The following is an 18,489-nucleotide window of genomic DNA, read 5'->3' on the forward strand; positions in this document are numbered from 1 at the left end:
ACAGCCATGCTAAGCTGTAAAGTGCAAGGACACTGTTCATTCATCTCTCACGAGTTGTTGAAAAAGCCACTGGGGCTCGACTGAGGCCACGCGCTTCGCACCTGGACAATAAATCGATGGAAAAACTCGGCATGTAACTTACAGTATGGACGTCAAACTCAGTCAGTAAGAAGTATGTATTTATTACTTGTGAGATAATATAAGATACAGAAAACATCTAAGTGATAAAGTCACTGTACAAATTTATTATATTACACTTTTTGACACTGAACCCTAATTAATGTACATTACATTGTTTGACTATCAATATGTATATGGGTCAAGCCATAATAAATCATAGATTACAAAACATAGAAGACCACCAAACCAAGCCCCGAATAATTTTTATATAAACCTTTAAAAGTGGTAAAAGTTTCGAAAAAACTACATTTACAAAACTTCCAGGTACGACCAAGGAACTGTGAAAGAATGGTGGCGTGACATTGCCATTTTAGGTGGGAGAGGAAAGACGTCAGTTTTCTCACGGGACGTCGACCATGTGAATTCAAAGTGTCGTTCGGACGTGCCAAATAATTCTTAACACGCTTTAGACACGAATGCTACAACAAAAATCGCGACTTCAGCCGGTTTAGACAAAGTTTATTGAAGCGACGCGTTGTGACGTTAAAAAAAACGCTTTTAAACCTTGTAAAAAGCGGTACTTGCACATGAAGCGATGTGTAGCGAAGCGAGATAACAAAGCGGTAAACCAAGCGGCGTAACAAAGCGATAACCAAGGCGGTTTCGAAAAACTAAGAAGTAAATATAACGAAAACTATAATTAGACTAACTAGTAAGAACTACGAAACTTAGAAACAATTGTTCCGAGAGTAGACTGATGAGCTATGAAATACAAAAAGATGTATAAACGTCCTTCTGTGTCCCCTTCTGTTTTCCTGAACACGTTAGAAGAATACTCTAAATAATACAAAGGATAATAGCTTTCTCTGTTCTTAACATCGTACCTGGGCACACATATCCTTGGACTAACCACAAAAACACGTAAAATAACAATACAAAGAAACTTCTAAAGGCCTGAAAGAAAATGCTAAAAACCATTAATATTTGGCAGCAACATTAGGATTAATTTTTTAATTTTTTCTGATCACTCCTCAAGTGAAAAATTTTGACGAGAGGCTATCACACACAAAGCCGGCATCCGATATGATGAACTATCGGTTACTTTGAGACACTTTCACCTTGCTCTGTTCCAAGTTTTCTGTTTTTACAGGCAAATAACACAAGACTGCATCACTCCTCACTTTTGCTACGTTTTCCCATTCGTTTAACGAAACGTTATATTCCTCCTCTGGTGGGATTCTAATCCCACTGTCAATTGGAAATTTGTTGATGATTAAATACACCCTTCCTTTTATCTCCACCGCACCAAGATTGTTTGGGGGAATATGTTTTTGTTCCTCAGCAGACCAAGAATTGTTTTCCTCACTATAAACTTCAACTGGGGCTGGATTGTCATTACGAGTAGAAATTTTTCCCCCAGCTACACACAGTCTGTTATTGACAACAAAAAGCCTGGATCCAAAGTGAGGATACCAGGTTGATGTTTTTTGTTCCCATTTATTCTTTGCTGGGTCAAAACAATGAACAACAGCTGCCATATCTACTCGATAATTATCATTCCCTTAATCATTTTCACTTCTTGTATATCCATGAATTACATATATTTTAGATTTGAAAACCACTGCTGCTACGTTTTGTAACTTATCTTTCTCGCTGTCACTTGTGTTGTAGAAGCTCAACTTGGCTCCACTTTGCCAATTATTATTAGCTAAACTATATCTGTGAGGCAAAGTGGATTCACTGAATGCATAGATACATTCATCAACAGAACAAAGGCAGTGGATTTGATGGTTAGAACCCAGAAAAGGTGGGAGTGTTTCCCATAAATTATTAACTAAGTCATAACGATAGATAGGGTAGCAACAGTCAGGACTGTATTGATGTAAGCCATTCTTTGCAGCTACATACGAGTAATTACTAACATGAACTGCACCATAGCATGCCAGAGTCCCTTTCAAAAACTTGTGCCATGGATGGTAAAGGTTTCCAATTTTTTGTGTCAACATCAAAGTACTGCGTCTGCGTTTGAGGGGAGATGGCAACAAGAACCTGAAACAAGATGGAAAGATAACAATGACTATACCTTGATCAAAGTGTCAATATAACTCTTTACTGCATTGGCATAAACACCTACGTTAAAGGCATTAACATTCTGGCATTAAGGGCCCGGTCCATTAAACGATTTATGCGCGCGCTCGCGCGCGTTGCTAAGGAGGTGAAATTTCACTTCCGGTTACTACGTCAGCCTGAGCGCAGAAAATAAAAACAACTCAATAACTTCCAAATTCGCTCACATTTTAGATGTTTTTCTTTGTGTTTCACAAAATGCAAAGTAAAAAAAGTACAAGCAAAGACAAAATAAGAAAAAGACAGAAAAACAAGAGCAACAGAAAGAGAAAAACTGACTCCTCGTGGCTTCGTTTGATCTTACCGAAGTGCGCTGCTAGTGTAAATTGCGCACGCGCTGATAGGGTAACTTCCAATATATATCGGGCACACTTCCGGTTTCTTTAAATGCTAAAGGAAACGCGGTTTTTCATTAAATCCAGCCTTTTTCGACGGATTTCGATCAAAGCCAACGCTGGAAAGATAGCTATGCATTCCTTTTTCAAAATCATGCTTTTTTCAGAAAATTACGAATTTTTTAATATTTTGAAATTCTCTCAAAATCTGACCTTTTAAAAATGAAACAAAATCTATGCATAGCGTAATGAGGATTTAAATTAAAATATTAAATCAATGAAAAAAATCCCGATAAAGTAATTTTTTCAGTATTAGTCACATGACCATGGGCGTGGCCTCCTGACGTCATCACTAGTGTTACTGATCATGAAAAAGTTAAAACACATGAAATAACTCTGAACTAACTAAAAATGATGAGGTTATATGAGAATAAATTTTCCTGAGCAAAGGCTCAAAAAGATCGGTTAATGGGCCCTTAAAGACGTTCGCGGTAATTGTTTCTGCGCATCCTTACTGCGCACGCAAATTCACACGCCACGTCATGCATGAGAGCACGCTATACGCAATAAAATGAACAATGATAGGGCAGATGGCCCTTGCTATAGCTTTGCCTGGATTTAACGATCTTGGACCTTTAGTAACCCCTCCTTTTCTTTCCAGAAACAGATTTTATTTACAATTATCTCCACATTGTCCAAAAATGAACAAAAAATCAATGTGGGAAGTTAAAAAAAAATTCAAGATTTCTGTCCACGGCAGGAGCCATAATCGGGGACGGAGACCGTAAGCGCGCGCTTTTTCTAGTATTGGGGCTGTCCCTGTGATATGGGACAATTTTTCTATTTTTAGAACAAATTTCGCCATCATGTGCGGCACACGCGCGTACGAGCTGCGTGGATTTTTGCGGATATAGCGCAGGGAAATGGCGTCCTAAATTCCCGAAATGTTTGACGCTTTTGGCCCACAAATCAATACGTTCATGTCTGTTGGAATTTTGCTTCAGTATTTTCGTCGTAAGCTTCTCCAGTTTGAGTGAAGTAAGACAGTGCCGAATTTAGTTATGTTCCGCTTTATATCGCTGACCAAGTTGTGTTCCACTGCTTCTTTTACAAGAGCTCCACGTTACTCCACTTTAAGTTTCACATATGTTGAAGATTAACAGCTTTTCCATAACACAGCAAAAAAGCAGTTGGATATATTTGGATATAGCACCGTTTCAGGACTTCAAAGTTTCCCTCCTCTTGCCACACGCTTGCGAGGATTTCGCCAGAGTCTATCTCGACCGAAAAGTAAAACAAAGTAATTATTGCAAGTTTGAGTTTCGCCTGAATTGTAAGCAACGCTTGATGCTTTATCAAGGCCCAATAAGTGACTATAAAGTTTATGTCTGTAGATACTGCTCAGTTTTGTTTGTGTAAAAATCCAATAAAGTGTCTGTTGTCGATGAATAAGAGTGCCTACCGATGCGTGTTTTGTACAGTCAGTAAAACATGACAAATTGGACTTCCCCACTTTCGTGTCAAAACGTACATCGAACTCATAAAATATCTCTAGTTCTTAAATATGTTTAAGGTTGATAAATGTTTGAGAACATATTAAAAGCTTAGCTGAAAATATGTGAATACAGCAGAAATAATTAGCAAAGTTACGATGACGCTTTCCGTCTTTAATGAACTCGAAAAACGATTTCGATTTCGTTGGTTGAGTTATCAAAACTCCTTGTCTATGTTATTTTCGCAGTGTAAAATTTCACTATGTTAAAGAAATACATATGATGTTAGTAGCCTTTTGGCGTTGGTGAAAATTGTTGCAGCATCTCAGCGCAAAAGACAGCGAAAGAAATCTTTGTCAAGATTTGTTGACAATTGAAAACACCGACTCGGATTTGAAGGTGCATGCGCTGCACTATGCAATGAGCTACTTATGTACGCGTCAGACTTTCCTTTAAAAAAACTTTTGCAAACTCGCCAAACAAACAGAAGCAATAAGAAACTATCAAAAACAGGGTTTGGTTATGATTAAGCATTGTTTCGGAAACTCTCAAACTATCTCGATACCAGAGTAAAGAGTTTTCTTTCATAACTTTTCTTTACAGAACAAACGCAAAAGCTTACGCGTTCAACTAGCGCGGGCACATATTATTATCCAATCACAGCGCGGAATTGAAGTCTTGTTTTCGACCCTGAAAAACTCAACTTTTCCATTAGCTCAGAGCATAAAGAGCCCTGGATCTAATTCCTTGCCTTATTCCCTGCCATCGCTGTGAAATATCTGCAAGAGAATCTCGCAACTCTCACTATTTGGTCACGCAACGTGACAACATCCACGCGAGAGCCCCCGACACGTGCGTGGATCCGCGCGGATATATGAAGTCAGGATGGCGCAATTTGTTCTAAAAATAGAAAAATTGTCCCACATCATAGGTGCGCGCGGATCCCGAGACTTACGGTCTCCGTCCCCGATTATGGCTCCTGGTCCACGGGACATCGAATCCTGCCCTCTTGCGGCTGCAAGGCGCGTGAAACTATGGTCGCTAAATGCGAACTTGTCCTTTAAGGAACCTTACTAGCTGACTAAATTCACTGAAGGTTCACTTAAACAATATTTGGCAGAGAAAATTTCACTTCAAAAATCTAATTGCAATACTTTTGGGCTTATAGACAGTATGGCCTTATTCGCTAACGAAGCCCGTTTTTCAGATTTAGGCTGTTCTTACGGGCATGTTCTCTCCAAAACGAAGTCGGGTGTTCTGAGAGAGAAAGGCGGAAAATAAACGCCAAATTTTCGTTCATTTAAAAATTGCTTTAGGAACACTTGCTTACGCGCTTGAAAAAGCGTCTAATCTTCCACCATTCCGTTTTGTTTGTCTGAGTTTGTCTGAGTTATGACGTCACTCGCACGTTTCGCTATTGGCGTTTTCTTCAAGAGGAATTGTTTGGTGTTATTTACATAAACTTTTGAGTTCTCAACGAAGGACAACACGCACTTGGATCACAATATAAGCTTACTTTTGAAGAACGTTATTGATATATCCAAGTCACTATTTTTCATGAACACGATCTTTATGTCGTTCACCTATTTATTATTACGCAGCCGTGTTGTTATTAGCCTTATTGCTGCCGTTAAGTGAAGCTTGCTTACTTGGCACTTTCCGTTCCGAACCGCTCGATATAATCGCCGAGGTAAGTAACAAGTAAGTAAGTAATAACTTAATTTAAGTAACAACTTTATTAAGGTCAGCTGACGGAGTTTAAAAAGCTACCATTATAAAATTTAATATGGGACATGTTGTGAGTGTGAGTCCAATTTTGGGCCTTCAACATGCATATTCACTGCTTAATGTCAACTGGTCGTTTAGGGAAGAGCGGTGTTAGGCAAGTAAATCAGTTTTTGGACGTAAATGGGGGCATTCTTGACCAAAGCAAAAAGTCTGTTTTAAGAAAGTTTACTTCATGCTAAGAATGGCAGACGTTTTCACGTGCGATTGCCAGACAGTTGAAACGTCAGAGTGAAGAAAGACTAAAGCATAGAGATTAAGTGAAAAAATTAGGAAGTGGAAAGCAGCTGGGCAACAGGAAAAGGCGTTTGACATCATGGCAGCCTTATATCAATGATTCTGGTTCTTACCTCTGAATGCTATATTTGGAAGTACAAAGGGTAAATGGAACAAGAAACAGATGATCTGTAAGAAGTTTCCTCAACAAATATAATGTTGATATCTTCGCATACCATATCAGTATAGACCATTTTACAGTTGTCTGCTCAGTGACCTGACCTTTGGATGGCAGCGAGACTGGAGTTGACCTTGTTTTGATACAGACCTCACTGCTTTTGTCATGTAAATGCAAACTAGTTAGCATCAGAACAACTTGATTTACACAACAAAAGCAGTGAGGTCTGTATCAAAACAAGGTCAACTCCAACCTCGCTGCCATCCAAAGGCCAGGTCACTGAGCAGACAACTGTAAAATAGTCTATTAGTAATCTAAACTGCACGTATAGCGACTGGAATTCAGTGACTCTTGGGGGCAGCAAAATTCCAAGTCAATGTTAAGGGGGAGGGGTGGTGGGGAGGTTAAGGTCTGACCTGCGCGTCCAGTGAACGGCTTTAAAAGCGGGGAACAAGTGAATATGTCAACGGCCACTTTAGGTAAAATCCTTAATAATTGCTCAAGTTTTCAAGCAATAAGCCCTTTGCAGCTAAGCCATCACGTGACCTACTTTTCATAACATTATGGGCTATAACTTAACAAATGCCAGAAATGGAACAAGCATGTCGAAAATATCAAAATGGCCACGTTTGAGACCTCCATCATCAAAGAAGGAGATTTTATGACGGTCCGAAGTTTTAAAAGAATAAGAAGATTTGTATGGAAAAAGTTGCTGGAGAGCAAGACATTGCTCTCCAGCAACATTTTACATACAAATCCACTAAATTTTCCGAAAATTCAAACTGTCGTATAAACTTACTCTTTAATTCCAGGGGCAACAGGAGAGAGGTTACTAATCCGATATCATTCATTCTCACGCCGCCTCACCAATGAAACTTACATAAAAAAACAAAAACAACAAAATACATGATAAAAAGATATATTTATTGTCCGAGTGATTATTAATACACAATCATTAGGTTCCCCAAGGGGAAGATACATGATGCGTTATATCTACAAAAACAAAACGTATATTCTTTCTAGTTTCCCATTACTGTAGTAAATTCTAATCTTACCAAAACCGTTTTGTCAAAGTCTCCGTTAGTAGACTAGATATCCATTTGAATAAATGATAACGTTTCCTTATCCCCTACCTCGTTCCCAGGACCTTTCGAGCGAGGTTTTTTTATCCTCTAAAACCCCTGGGAAAGTCTCAGTACCAGGCAATACATTTCTTGTCTTGCAGTCACTCAATATTTTACTACTACTGAAACTTTGTGACGGGTAGTACACCAAAAGAAATAGTTCTCTTTGACTTCTGTCAATGTCTGTCTAGATATAACTCTGGCTCTAATAGCGCATATGACTTTAGAAGACAAATGCGAATTAGAGTAATCGACCTGGTTTTCTAAAAGCTGTTACGATTTCATTAAAATGCGCTATTTTCAAAAAAACTCTGAAGACAGAGTTACCAACACATCAAGTACTTCCAGGAGCCATAATTATGATTATGGCTCCTGGTACTTCTTATTAATTAACTTTCTATTAGGTTACCTTAACTATTGCAAAAAACTTTCACACCTTAATGGAGAATGATTCAGATCTCATGCCGAAACTTCAATTGTTAATCAGCTTGACTTTCATCGTGCTCCGTTTTCAAGCTCTCTCTCTTCACAGTAAGATAACACAAAACTGCTTCGCCACTTACTTGTGCCAAATTTTCCCATTCATCTAAATGAATGTGATACATCTCTTCTGGTGGGATTCTAATCCCACTGTCAATTGGAAATTTGTTGATGATGAAATAAACCCTCCCTTCTATTTCAACCGCACCAAGATTGTTCGGGGGAATATGGTTTTGCTCCAAAACAGACCAAATGTTGTTTTCCTCTTTGTACACTTCAACAGGGGCGTGGTCACCTTTTGCTTTAACAGAGTCGGAACGAGAATCTACTCCCCCAGCTAGACACAGCTTGTTGTTGACTATTAAAAGACTGGATCCAAAGTGAGGACGGCAGGTTGACGACTTTTGTTCCCATTCATTCTTTTCTGGGTCAAAACAATGCATTAAAGCCGGTTTAGCTACCCAACTATGCCTCCTAGTAGTGCTTTCTCGTTCCTCACATCCATGAATTACATGTATTTTGGATTTTAAAACCACAGCCGCTACATTACTTAACCTATAACAACCATCACTTACCAAGGGAAATTTAGCTCCCTTTTGCCACTTGTTATTAGCCAAACTATATCTCTGAGGTGGTTCTGATTCACTGATTGCAAAAATGTAATCATCAACAGAACATAGGCAGTTGATACTATATATAGGTTCCAGACATGGTGGCAGTGTCTCCCATGAGTTACTAGCTACGTCATAACGGTAAATAACAAGTCGTAAAGACTGGTTTCTTCCAGCTACATACAAATAATTACCAAAATATTCTGCACAAAACCAACATGAGAGGGTTTCATTCACTGGGTGTGCTACAGATGGCAAGGGTTTCCACATTTTGGTTACGGCGTCAAAATGTTGAACTACGGTCTTGTATTTCACTTTTGCATCTCCATTGGTATCCTGGACGGACTTTGTAGACATGGCGACAAGAACCTGCATGAAAAAATAAACTCAGATGAGCAGGTTACCGATAATAACAATTCTATGGTTATCAAAAGTTTTGGACTCTTCAGCTCATATTACACTACCCATTAAAGTGAAATATTATATCCAAGATCCTTTCTAACCCGGAGATCGGGTAAGCAATCTATAGGGTTTTAGTTGCGGTGCAGATTATACAAATGATATGCAAATGGTGTCCTTCCATCTTCTGTAACTTTAAAAAACTCTAAAAAGGATCTTGAAGATCCTTTTTAAACTCGGAGATCGCGTAAGCGATCTATAGGGTTTTAGTATAAATCTACTTGCGCCCTATCACGAATGCCGTTCTCTGATTGGCTACGCTACCAACTATCTATTCTGCGATAGATAGTGAGTGGCGTAGTAGTGTGCGCTTGTTAACAAAATGACGGCCGCCTCTTGGCGTTTTGGAAGTGTCTGTGAAGAGGATTTAGATAAAGTTTTGAACGACTAGTAGATTTATACTAAAACAATTAGATTATTCGCTCTTGATTTCTATGCGTGATAGAAATCTCGAGCTCACAATCTAATTGTTTATTACTTGTGGTGCAGATTATGCAAATGATGTCCTTCCATCTTCTGTAAACGTTTTGGAGTAATTCTGCTGACCAGTAGATAGAGCTCCGGAAATCACTGTATTAATCAATATTGCAGGCACATGTATCGTTTTACCTTTCTAGGTCAAGGTCTATGTAACTGCGATTGTTGCACTAAAAATGGAAACTTGTTTTGTTTGCTATAATTTCTGAATTTAGTTCATTTGACATTTTTATTACAATTCTAATCTTACAGTCAAACCAAGTGAAGCGTATCCCTCAAGATTACATTAATGAGTTGATTATTTGAGAATGCAATATTGAATTGATTATTGGGTAATTGAACCCACTAGTCGTTCCAAGAATACTGCTGAAGGGTTTAATGTTCAAAAAAGTCAATTTAATATTGATTTTTGAAATGACTATTCAACTAATCAAGTCATCATTGCATTCTTTAAACGACTTGCGGGTTCACTATTCAAATAATCAATTCATTATTGTAATCTCGAGGGGTACGCTTCACTTGGTTTGACTATAAATTAACAGTTAACTGTAAATAAGACCAAATGTTGGATTTTGTAATACGCATTGGGAACATTTTTGATGACAGAAGCGAACTTGCTGGAAGCTGCTATTGTAAATTTCCGCTCCTAAGTTCAGTAGATATTGACAAGAGGCAATCCGCCCTAAATGTGGATGGAACTACTACTGGAGGATTGAGATCCTGAAATTGAATTTCGGAAATCAAAGCGAACAGTTTCGTTAAGGACACAGTAGCAGTTGTCGAAAAAGTCTCTAATAAAGAACACCGCGGTCTTGCGAGCCTCTAAAAAGCTCATAATTACGCCAGATTAATAAGTTTCAACCGCGGGCGTGGAATCCATCGCGAGAAAATCCTGATCTTGAGGACAAACTCTCCATGTTACGCAAATAACACTGAAGAAACATAAGTCGCATTGGAAGACGAAGCACGGAGAACGTCGCTAGAACTTCACGAACTGAAATCCAATCCGAGCATTAAAATTTTGCCCATAGACAAACATTCTTGGGCTTGTTCAAGCTGATACACATTTGACACTCGAATAGGCTAACGAGCTATTATATCGCAAAGTCACGCAACAGCTCTCGCGAAAAGCTTTAGATGTCAATTTATAGTAGATTTAATCATCGCAACACGATCGCATGTGAACAGTTTGTTTTTGAAGTCACAATTGTACGGTGAATTTAATTGGAAAAAAGGTCAAATAGGACTCCTCTGTTTCCTGTGTACTAGCTACGCAAAAAGTCGGCATCCGAGTAGTTTGCAGTTTAAGAGACTATACGTCGCATATTTGTTAGCTAATTCGATTATTTGCTAGCCAATTTGAGATAAGGCTGAAGTACTTTCTATCTTTCCCCCTTGAAGCAAGGTTTTTTAAGTGTTACTATGGTTAGCACCCGCGTTCCAATCTAGTGGACCCAAGTTCGATTCGAATTCTGGGATTCGTCGGGATATATTATTTTTCGTTTTTTATTATTATTATTATTATTATTATTATTATTATTATTATTATTATTATTTTCTTTTCTTGTTCAACCCTTTTTTCGGTGAGGAACATCCACAAGTAGCTACTTGTACTTATTTCAAGCTTAGAATCGATAAGAACACGGTTTTTGAGGTTGCGCGGCCTTGCTGTTTGCATAATCGACCTCAAATTGGATCCGATGGTTTACATGTTGTGCGTTTGTAATTCATAATAAAATAAAACTAGATTTCTCTGAAGATCTTTTTTAGCTACCCTGCGAGCAGAGTCGCTTCGATCTTATTCGCAACCCCGTACCTATTCGCACTCGATCTAACGACGCTGAGTCGCGTAAAGCAGACTACGCTTTTGTCTTCACACGAGAAGAAAAATATGTTGGGCAAGGCGACGAGAAGTTTACAAGGTAGAGTGGCTCAATCAAGAATGAATAAATCCATCGGAGCAATGCAGTTCATGTAATGGAGGTTTGCCAGTTCTTGTAAATCATAAAGTGTGTACGAAAAGTCATTCCTTTTTTTAAAGACTGCTGTCATAGCAAGTATAGCCAGAAGTCAATATGGTAAATCGTATGACTAGAATAACCCGTAAGCCACACATGTCAGTCATCATCCACAGGGAAATCGACGCGTTTGCTCATAGAGCACTTTGATTACGTGCAAGTCAGTGATTTTCGAAAGCAAAATTCAACATTACACCAAGCATTAATAATGATGACTAGCTAAAACAAAGCTTAGTCATGACTCAGAATAAGTTAGGAACAACTCTTTCCAGTTGGCCAAGGTAGGGCATTTGAATCCTTCTTTTCACCCAAATAAAATTACCGATTCCTACACCAGATTCAGAACCAGCCATCCTGAACAGTGTGGACATACAGAGGACAACGAAAGAAGGGTTGAGTGGAAAGAGTTAAAATAGGTTTCTTACTGAAAAATGGGGTCCCAGATTAAGTGTGGCCCTTGAGGTTCTTGCTCCAGTACAGTTTAAAGGAAATTCTTAGGCTAATCCTGCGTTTTTCCTGAAATTTACAAATTTGCAAACATTTGTAAAAGAGGAAATAACTTCCTATCGTCGCCGCATCATATCTAGAGCTAACGAGAAACGTAGAGATGGCGACGGAACTATTGAGCGCATGATCGATGGACGGAACAATTTACGTGAAGACTTCGCTAGACGGGAGACCCATTAAAATCATCGAATTAGAGGACCTCGAGAATCTGTAGCCTGCTTAGAAGTATTTTGGGAGAGGGGACGGACTCTGTGTGTTTGGAAATGTGACTTATCTCTTTACCCTACTTGAAAAAGGTTTAGTTGTTCTCTTTTGTGTTGTTGTGTGCATTTGTTTGTGTGCGTTGTCTGGATTGTTTATACTTTAGTGATTTTTTGTATTTTTTTTCTCGTAATTTAATTCTTTTGTTTCTTTTCTATCGAGTAATATGAATACGGCTAGTTTGTCCAAATCATGATTTGACGTCTTATCATTGAACGTTCGGAGAATCAGAGGTCAAATTAAGAGGATGAGTATATTTTCATACCTAAAAGATCAAAAAGTAAACATTTATTTTTTACAAGAAACATATTCAGAAAGAGTCGATGAAAATATTTGGAGAAAAGAATGGGGTGGCGAGCTTTTTTTCTCACATGGCACCACGCATAGTAAAGGTGTGTGTATTTTAATTAATCCCTTTGTACAACCAAAAGTTGATTATTCTTATGCCAATGACTAGGGCAGAATAGTGCTTATTACAATCACTCTTAATGGACAAAAACTATCACTGTGCAATATTTACGCGCCTAATGACCAGACCAATCAACTCCAATTCATGCAAGAGCTCAACAATTGCATAATCGATAAATCAGAGCTCACCTCGCTAATTGTCGAGGGAGACTGGAATTGTACTTTATCAAAAATAAAAGGTAAGATCGGTGGTGCACCGTGGAAACCATCCAGCTACCGTGATCTCATTCTGACAACGATGGAAATGTTTGACTCAGTGGATATTCAAAGAATGCGACATCCAAAGTTACGCAAATTCACGTACGAATCAAAATCTCTTAAAGTCAAATCTAGGATTGACTTTCTCTTAATTGCAAAAAATCTCTCTGGGAATGTAAAGAATTCAGAAATTTACCATGCTATCGCACCTGACCATAACGCAATTTATATTTCGCTATCTTGGCCCGACAAAAATCTCCTCGGGGACCAGGACTCTGGAAATTTAACAACACCCTATTGAATGACATGCAGTATGTGAGCAAGGTTCGTGATACATACGCTCACGCGTGCAGTTATTAAGCCCCGGCCAAACGATCGCAACATGTCAACGCAACATATCGCAACATTGTTGAGTGCAACATGTTGCGATATGTTGCGTTGGCATGTTGCGATCGTTTGGCCGGTGCTTTATAGCCATGTGACGGATAAGAGGCTCTTTTGGGAGTTAATGAAAATGGAAATCAGATCTGCGACTATTTTCTTTCCCAAAAGTAAGGAATTATTCAGAATTCAGAATGATAAAGCACCGGGGGAAGACAGATTTACCATCGAATTTTATACCTATTTTTTTGATCTTTTAGGAAACGATTTAATAGCAAGTTTCAACGAAGCGCATGAAAAAGGTGAACTCTCCATTTCACAACGAAGGGGAATAATTACTTTAATTCCGAAAGAAGACGGGTCACTCCTAGATCTTTCAAACTGGAGACCGATTGCATTGCTTAATGTTGATCTTAAAATAGCGTCAAAAGCAATAGCCAAACGCATTGAACCGACACTACCAAACCTGATCCACTCTGACCAAACAGGCTTCGTAAAAGGGAGATACATTGGGGAAAATATCCGACTTATAAGTGACATAATGGAATATACACCGAATGCAAATATGGCGGACCGCTCGGTTGTCGCCCGGGACGAGTCGCATGCAAGCGAGGCTAGTCAGGCTTTGATGTTTTGTTTTGACAGAAAAGTCTTGCTTCGCCATCGATCTGGTCTGTTCTTGTTTCGCCCTCCCTATAAATTGTTGTGTTCCTGAATGTCTACAAAACCTGCCTGGCATTCTAACGTCACTAGACTTCCGTAAAGCTTTTGATTCGATTGAATGGCTCTTTATAATGAAGACGCTAGACCATTTTAACTTTGGTAGTGACATCAAGCGCTGAATTAAGATATTCTACACGAACACAGAAAGTGCGGTACAAAGCAATGGTTTTATAACCAGTTAGTTTAAACCATCAAAAGGAGTTCGACAAGGTTGCCCCCTCTCCCCTTATTTGTTTATTCTTTCTGCGGAGGTACTCTCAAATAAGATACGTCAGGATTCCAACGTGAGAGGAATCGTTGTCCCAATTCGCTGATGATACAACTCTATTCAATGCGGACATAGAATATTTAGAAATGACCTTGAAAATTGTTGGAGATTTCGAACGAATTGCTGGTCTGTCCCTAAATGTAAAGAAAACGAAGGCGCTTTGGTTGGGGAAATGGAAAAGTAATAGAAATAAGCTTCTGGATTTAAAATGGTTCCACAGCCCCCGTTAAGATATTGGGGATATATTTTTCGTATAATATTAACGAGAATAACGAGCTCAACTTCGACATAAAGATCCAAACGTTGCAAACTAAGCTGGACATGTGGAGTTCACGGGACTTGACGATGTTTGGAAGAGCCATGTTAATTAAAACCTTGGGTATATCGCAGCTTATCTATTCGGCCTCTAATCTGGATGCTCCCAAAGGAATTGTGGAAACTGTAAGAACAAAATCATTTAAGTTCCTCTGGAAAAACAAAACAGATAAAATAAAAAGATCAGGCCTTTACCAAGATCCAGACAACGCGGGTGGAATACGCATGACCGCCGGATTTTGATATTATGTTAAAAGCCCTAAAACTCGCCTGGATCCCGAGACTGTTGCGGACTTCGGACAATAGTAATTGGCGTATTATTCCACAGCACTATTTCAGAAGAAAGGGAGGGTTAAACTTTCTACTAAGGTGCAACTACGACAAAAATTATTTTAAAGACCTCCCGTCCTTCTATAAGAAGATACTAGCCTTCTTCAATGATTTAAAAACTTTTTACACGTACGATCAAAAACATGAGTTAGTATTGTTTAATAACAAAGATATATTGGTGGACGAGAAACCCATCTTCCTTAGTGAATGGTTTAAAAAGGGTATTCTATCGATTAATGGCCTATTGAATGAAAGTGGCAATTTTTTAACATTCCATGAGTTCCGTGATAAATATTCCTGTGAATCCAATTTTTTACAGTATTATCAAGTTGTTAGCGCTATCCCGGAACGCTTAAGGTCTCTAGCCAAGTGCTCCGACATCATCAACAAATCATTTTTTACCGGATATAATAATATCTTTTCCCTCAAAGAATCGACACAAATTAATCTGTACAAGGCTAAGTCAAAGGACTTCTATAATTTGCTTAGCGTCAAGATTCACACCGAAGATCAAACGGGCCCTAAACGTTGGAGCGAAAAACTCTCTTTAAAAAAGGACGTGTGGACTACGATCTTTAAATCCCTAAAAAACATTTCTAAGGAAACCAAACTCAAAGAGTTTCAATTTAAATTAATCCATACAACGATAGTAACTAAGAAATAATTATTCAGATTTGGTATTAAGGCGGACGATGAATGTCTATACTGCGGAGATAAAGATTCAATTGAGCATTCTTTTATCGAATGTATGTTGACCAAACTGTTTACGCAAAAAGTCTTGAACTGGTTCAACCAAGTGAATTCGTGTCAAATTTCTCCTACCACAGAGGAGACCTTGTTCGGTATTACTGCAAGCTCCCACGACACAGCAATAATACGGAAATTCAACTACACTACCTTATTTATGCGCCATTATATTTATTCAAGTAAGTTAAACAGCCTGGCCTTCTCCATTCAGGATTTTATCAGTAAGCTAGTCATTAAATACAATCTTGAAAATTTGTCTTAATTAAATGTTTTAGTGAGAAGTACTACTCCCTCCTCAAAGTTAATACACAGTATAACGTATTGTAAGTAACTGTATGTACAGCAAGTAATGTAAATAGAGTATTATATCAGTTAGCAGTGTAAGAAGCCCGTATTGCAAATAATTGTATTTTCTGTAAGAAACTGTATTGAGTATTGTATTGCCAGCATAAGTAACCCGTATTGTAAGTAACGTAAGTAATGTTCTGTAAGTAGAGTAGCATTATGAGACCTGCATTGTAATGTTTGTGAAATTGTGTTTTGTAAACTAATATTATTAGAGAAAAAAATAGAAATAAAAATGACTTTGTACCCCATAGGTAAAAGTGAAGTTTGCATGCGAGCCAAGTGGCCCATCAGGCAGAAGTTTATCCCAGTTTTTCTAGCATCAAGCGACTAGGAATATTTGTACCCTACCCCCGCAACAGTATAATAGCAACAGAGAAATACTTGAAAGGTTGAATAGCAAATAAAAGGCATGTCTCATTTGTCAAGAACTGATTTCTAGTAGGGGGTTCCTGCCCACTCCCACACTGTATCACAAATGTGGCAAAGGTCCATTTACTTACCGAGCTCATTGATCGTGGCTTAGTTTTCTCAACAGCAAACTTGGAGTTGTTGGAAGGCATGTTGCTATGCAACAGTGATTCGTGCAGAAGCATGCGAATCTCTGGGTCTTGTTGCATCTCCTCTGAATTCAGTTCTTGAATCACATCCTTGATATCCACCAACCCCAGACGAACAGCTCCGATAACTTTGGCCGCTACTGCCATTCTCTCTTCCCTCTTGTATTTAATCCACTGCATCACTGATTTGAAGACGAATGTCTCCGAAGGTGCACTGAGGTCATCTCGACTAAGGAGGCTGAATAATTGGTCTGCGCCAATATGGGTCAGGAATTCTTCGCTTTCACAGACATCCACGTACATAGAAGCCATCTTCTTCTCCGCTGCCTCTTGCAGATCCCTGAGACCGTGTCTATCGGCCACTGTGGAAAGCAAACAGTAGTTATGGAGGTCAGGTCGAAGCTGGATGAATTCCCTCTTCAAGAAATCACAACACTGTTGAACAGCAGTTGTGACTTGAAGATGATCTGCTGCGGCAAGAACTTCAAACACGTTTTTCTCGTTGACATGAAGATCTCCAGTGTAGATGGAGTCCATTACGATCTTTAAAGCATAAGGTGAAATGCTTTCATCTTTAAGTTCGATCACGTCCTGGTTTGACTCCTTTATTCCAGCAGCAAACATGGCGTGGAAATAATCGCTATTCGCTGCGAGTACAATGCGATGAGCTGGAAAGATGTCTTCTCGCACTTTTAAACGAACGTCGATGAATTGACCTTCGTCTCGAAACTGAGCACACTTGGATAGAAGAATCTCGGAATGGGCGACCATCTTGCGACGCTTTGCTTTACATTCCTGACGCGCCCTGGAGACGTCAACATGCAAATTTGATAGATCGTCACAAGATCGCACGCCTGGCTTCACTTCACCTCACTTAGCTTCTTTGTGCCTCGTGGCACATAAGGCCTCCACAGAATGCCTCCAATTTTCTCTGTTGGCGGCAGCAGCTCTTGCCTCATCCCATGTACGCCATCCTGCGCTGTTCCTCTCTCTCTCAACTGTTCTTCGCTAGGTGGTCTTAGGCCTTCCTCTCTTCCTTTTTCCTTCAGGTGTCCATGATAGGGCTATGTTGGTATGGCTGTTTCTGTTTTGTCGTAGGACATGCCCTATCATCTTCCATCTTCTCCTCTTAACCTCTTCACTAAGGAACTTCGTCTCTGCCTTCTCAAGGAGCTCTCTAGTGGTAACGTGATCTTGCCATTTTGCACGCCTGGCTTCACCCACAACAAAATCGTCAGGCGAGCAAGGTCACCAAACGTTTGGCTAATCAGTATCGCAGACTCGGAACCTTCGTGACTTCTAGAGTTGTTTTCTTCCCAACGTATTCCGCCCTGCTCCATCGAGGCAAGACCCAGTATGTGACGCTTTCTTGAAGCAACAGGAGAGAACGAGTTTTGTAAACCTGCGAGCCAGTGAGCCATGCGAGCCAAGGGGCGAGCCATGCGAGCCAAGGGGCGAGCCATGCGAGTCATGCGAGCCATGCGAGCCACAGTACAAATGTTAAGAATTTTTATTTGTTACATTTATAATCGCATGAGAACAAGAACAAGAGCGACGGAACATGATGAATGAGATCGCAACATTAAATTCTTGCAGCGATTACACAAACCGTCACTAAGGACGTTTTTTGAATCAGCCAGTCAGAACAAGAACAAGAGCAACGGAACAAGATGAATAAGATCGCAATATTAAATTCTTGCAGCGACTACACAAACTGTCACCAAGACGTTTTTTGAATCAGCAAATCAGAAGCCGAGCTGAGAAAAAATCATGAATAGCTACAAATTTTACTTCCGGTTAAACTGCCTTACAATGCATGGAAAGCCGACAAGGGTACCACCCAACCGTCATAATGAACAGAACAGATAAAGTCAACGAGGTTCAAGTCCAACTTGATGATATACATAACTACCAACCCTTAGACAAACCTATGGTTGACACTACGGCCAAAAACGTTCATCGA

General features: G+C 39.3%; 1 protein-coding gene and 1 pseudogene across 1 annotated transcript; both read right to left on the reverse strand.

The window, feature by feature from the left end:
* Positions 1-166: 166 nt before the first annotated feature.
* On the reverse strand, positions 167-4,096 carry LOC110068850 (kelch-like protein 23; annotated as a pseudogene).
* A 3,061-nt stretch (positions 4,097-7,157) lies between these two features.
* Positions 7,158-17,529, reverse strand: LOC110065029 (kelch-like protein 26). Its single transcript, XM_089295447.1, has 2 exons — positions 16,470-17,529; positions 7,158-8,838 (listed from the first exon to the last, which is right to left on the reverse strand). Exons 1-2 carry the CDS (start codon positions 17,295-17,297, stop codon positions 7,858-7,860), a joined length of 1,809 nt encoding a protein of 602 aa, XP_089151573.1. The 5' UTR covers positions 17,298-17,529; the 3' UTR covers positions 7,158-7,857.
* Positions 17,530-18,489: the final 960 nt, after the last annotated feature.

Source organism: Orbicella faveolata, unplaced genomic scaffold, assembly GCF_042242905.1.
Source record: "Orbicella faveolata isolate gen_17 unplaced genomic scaffold, um_ofav_v1 contig_26, whole genome shotgun sequence".
Classification (NCBI taxonomy): domain Eukaryota; kingdom Metazoa; phylum Cnidaria; class Anthozoa; order Scleractinia; family Merulinidae; genus Orbicella; species Orbicella faveolata.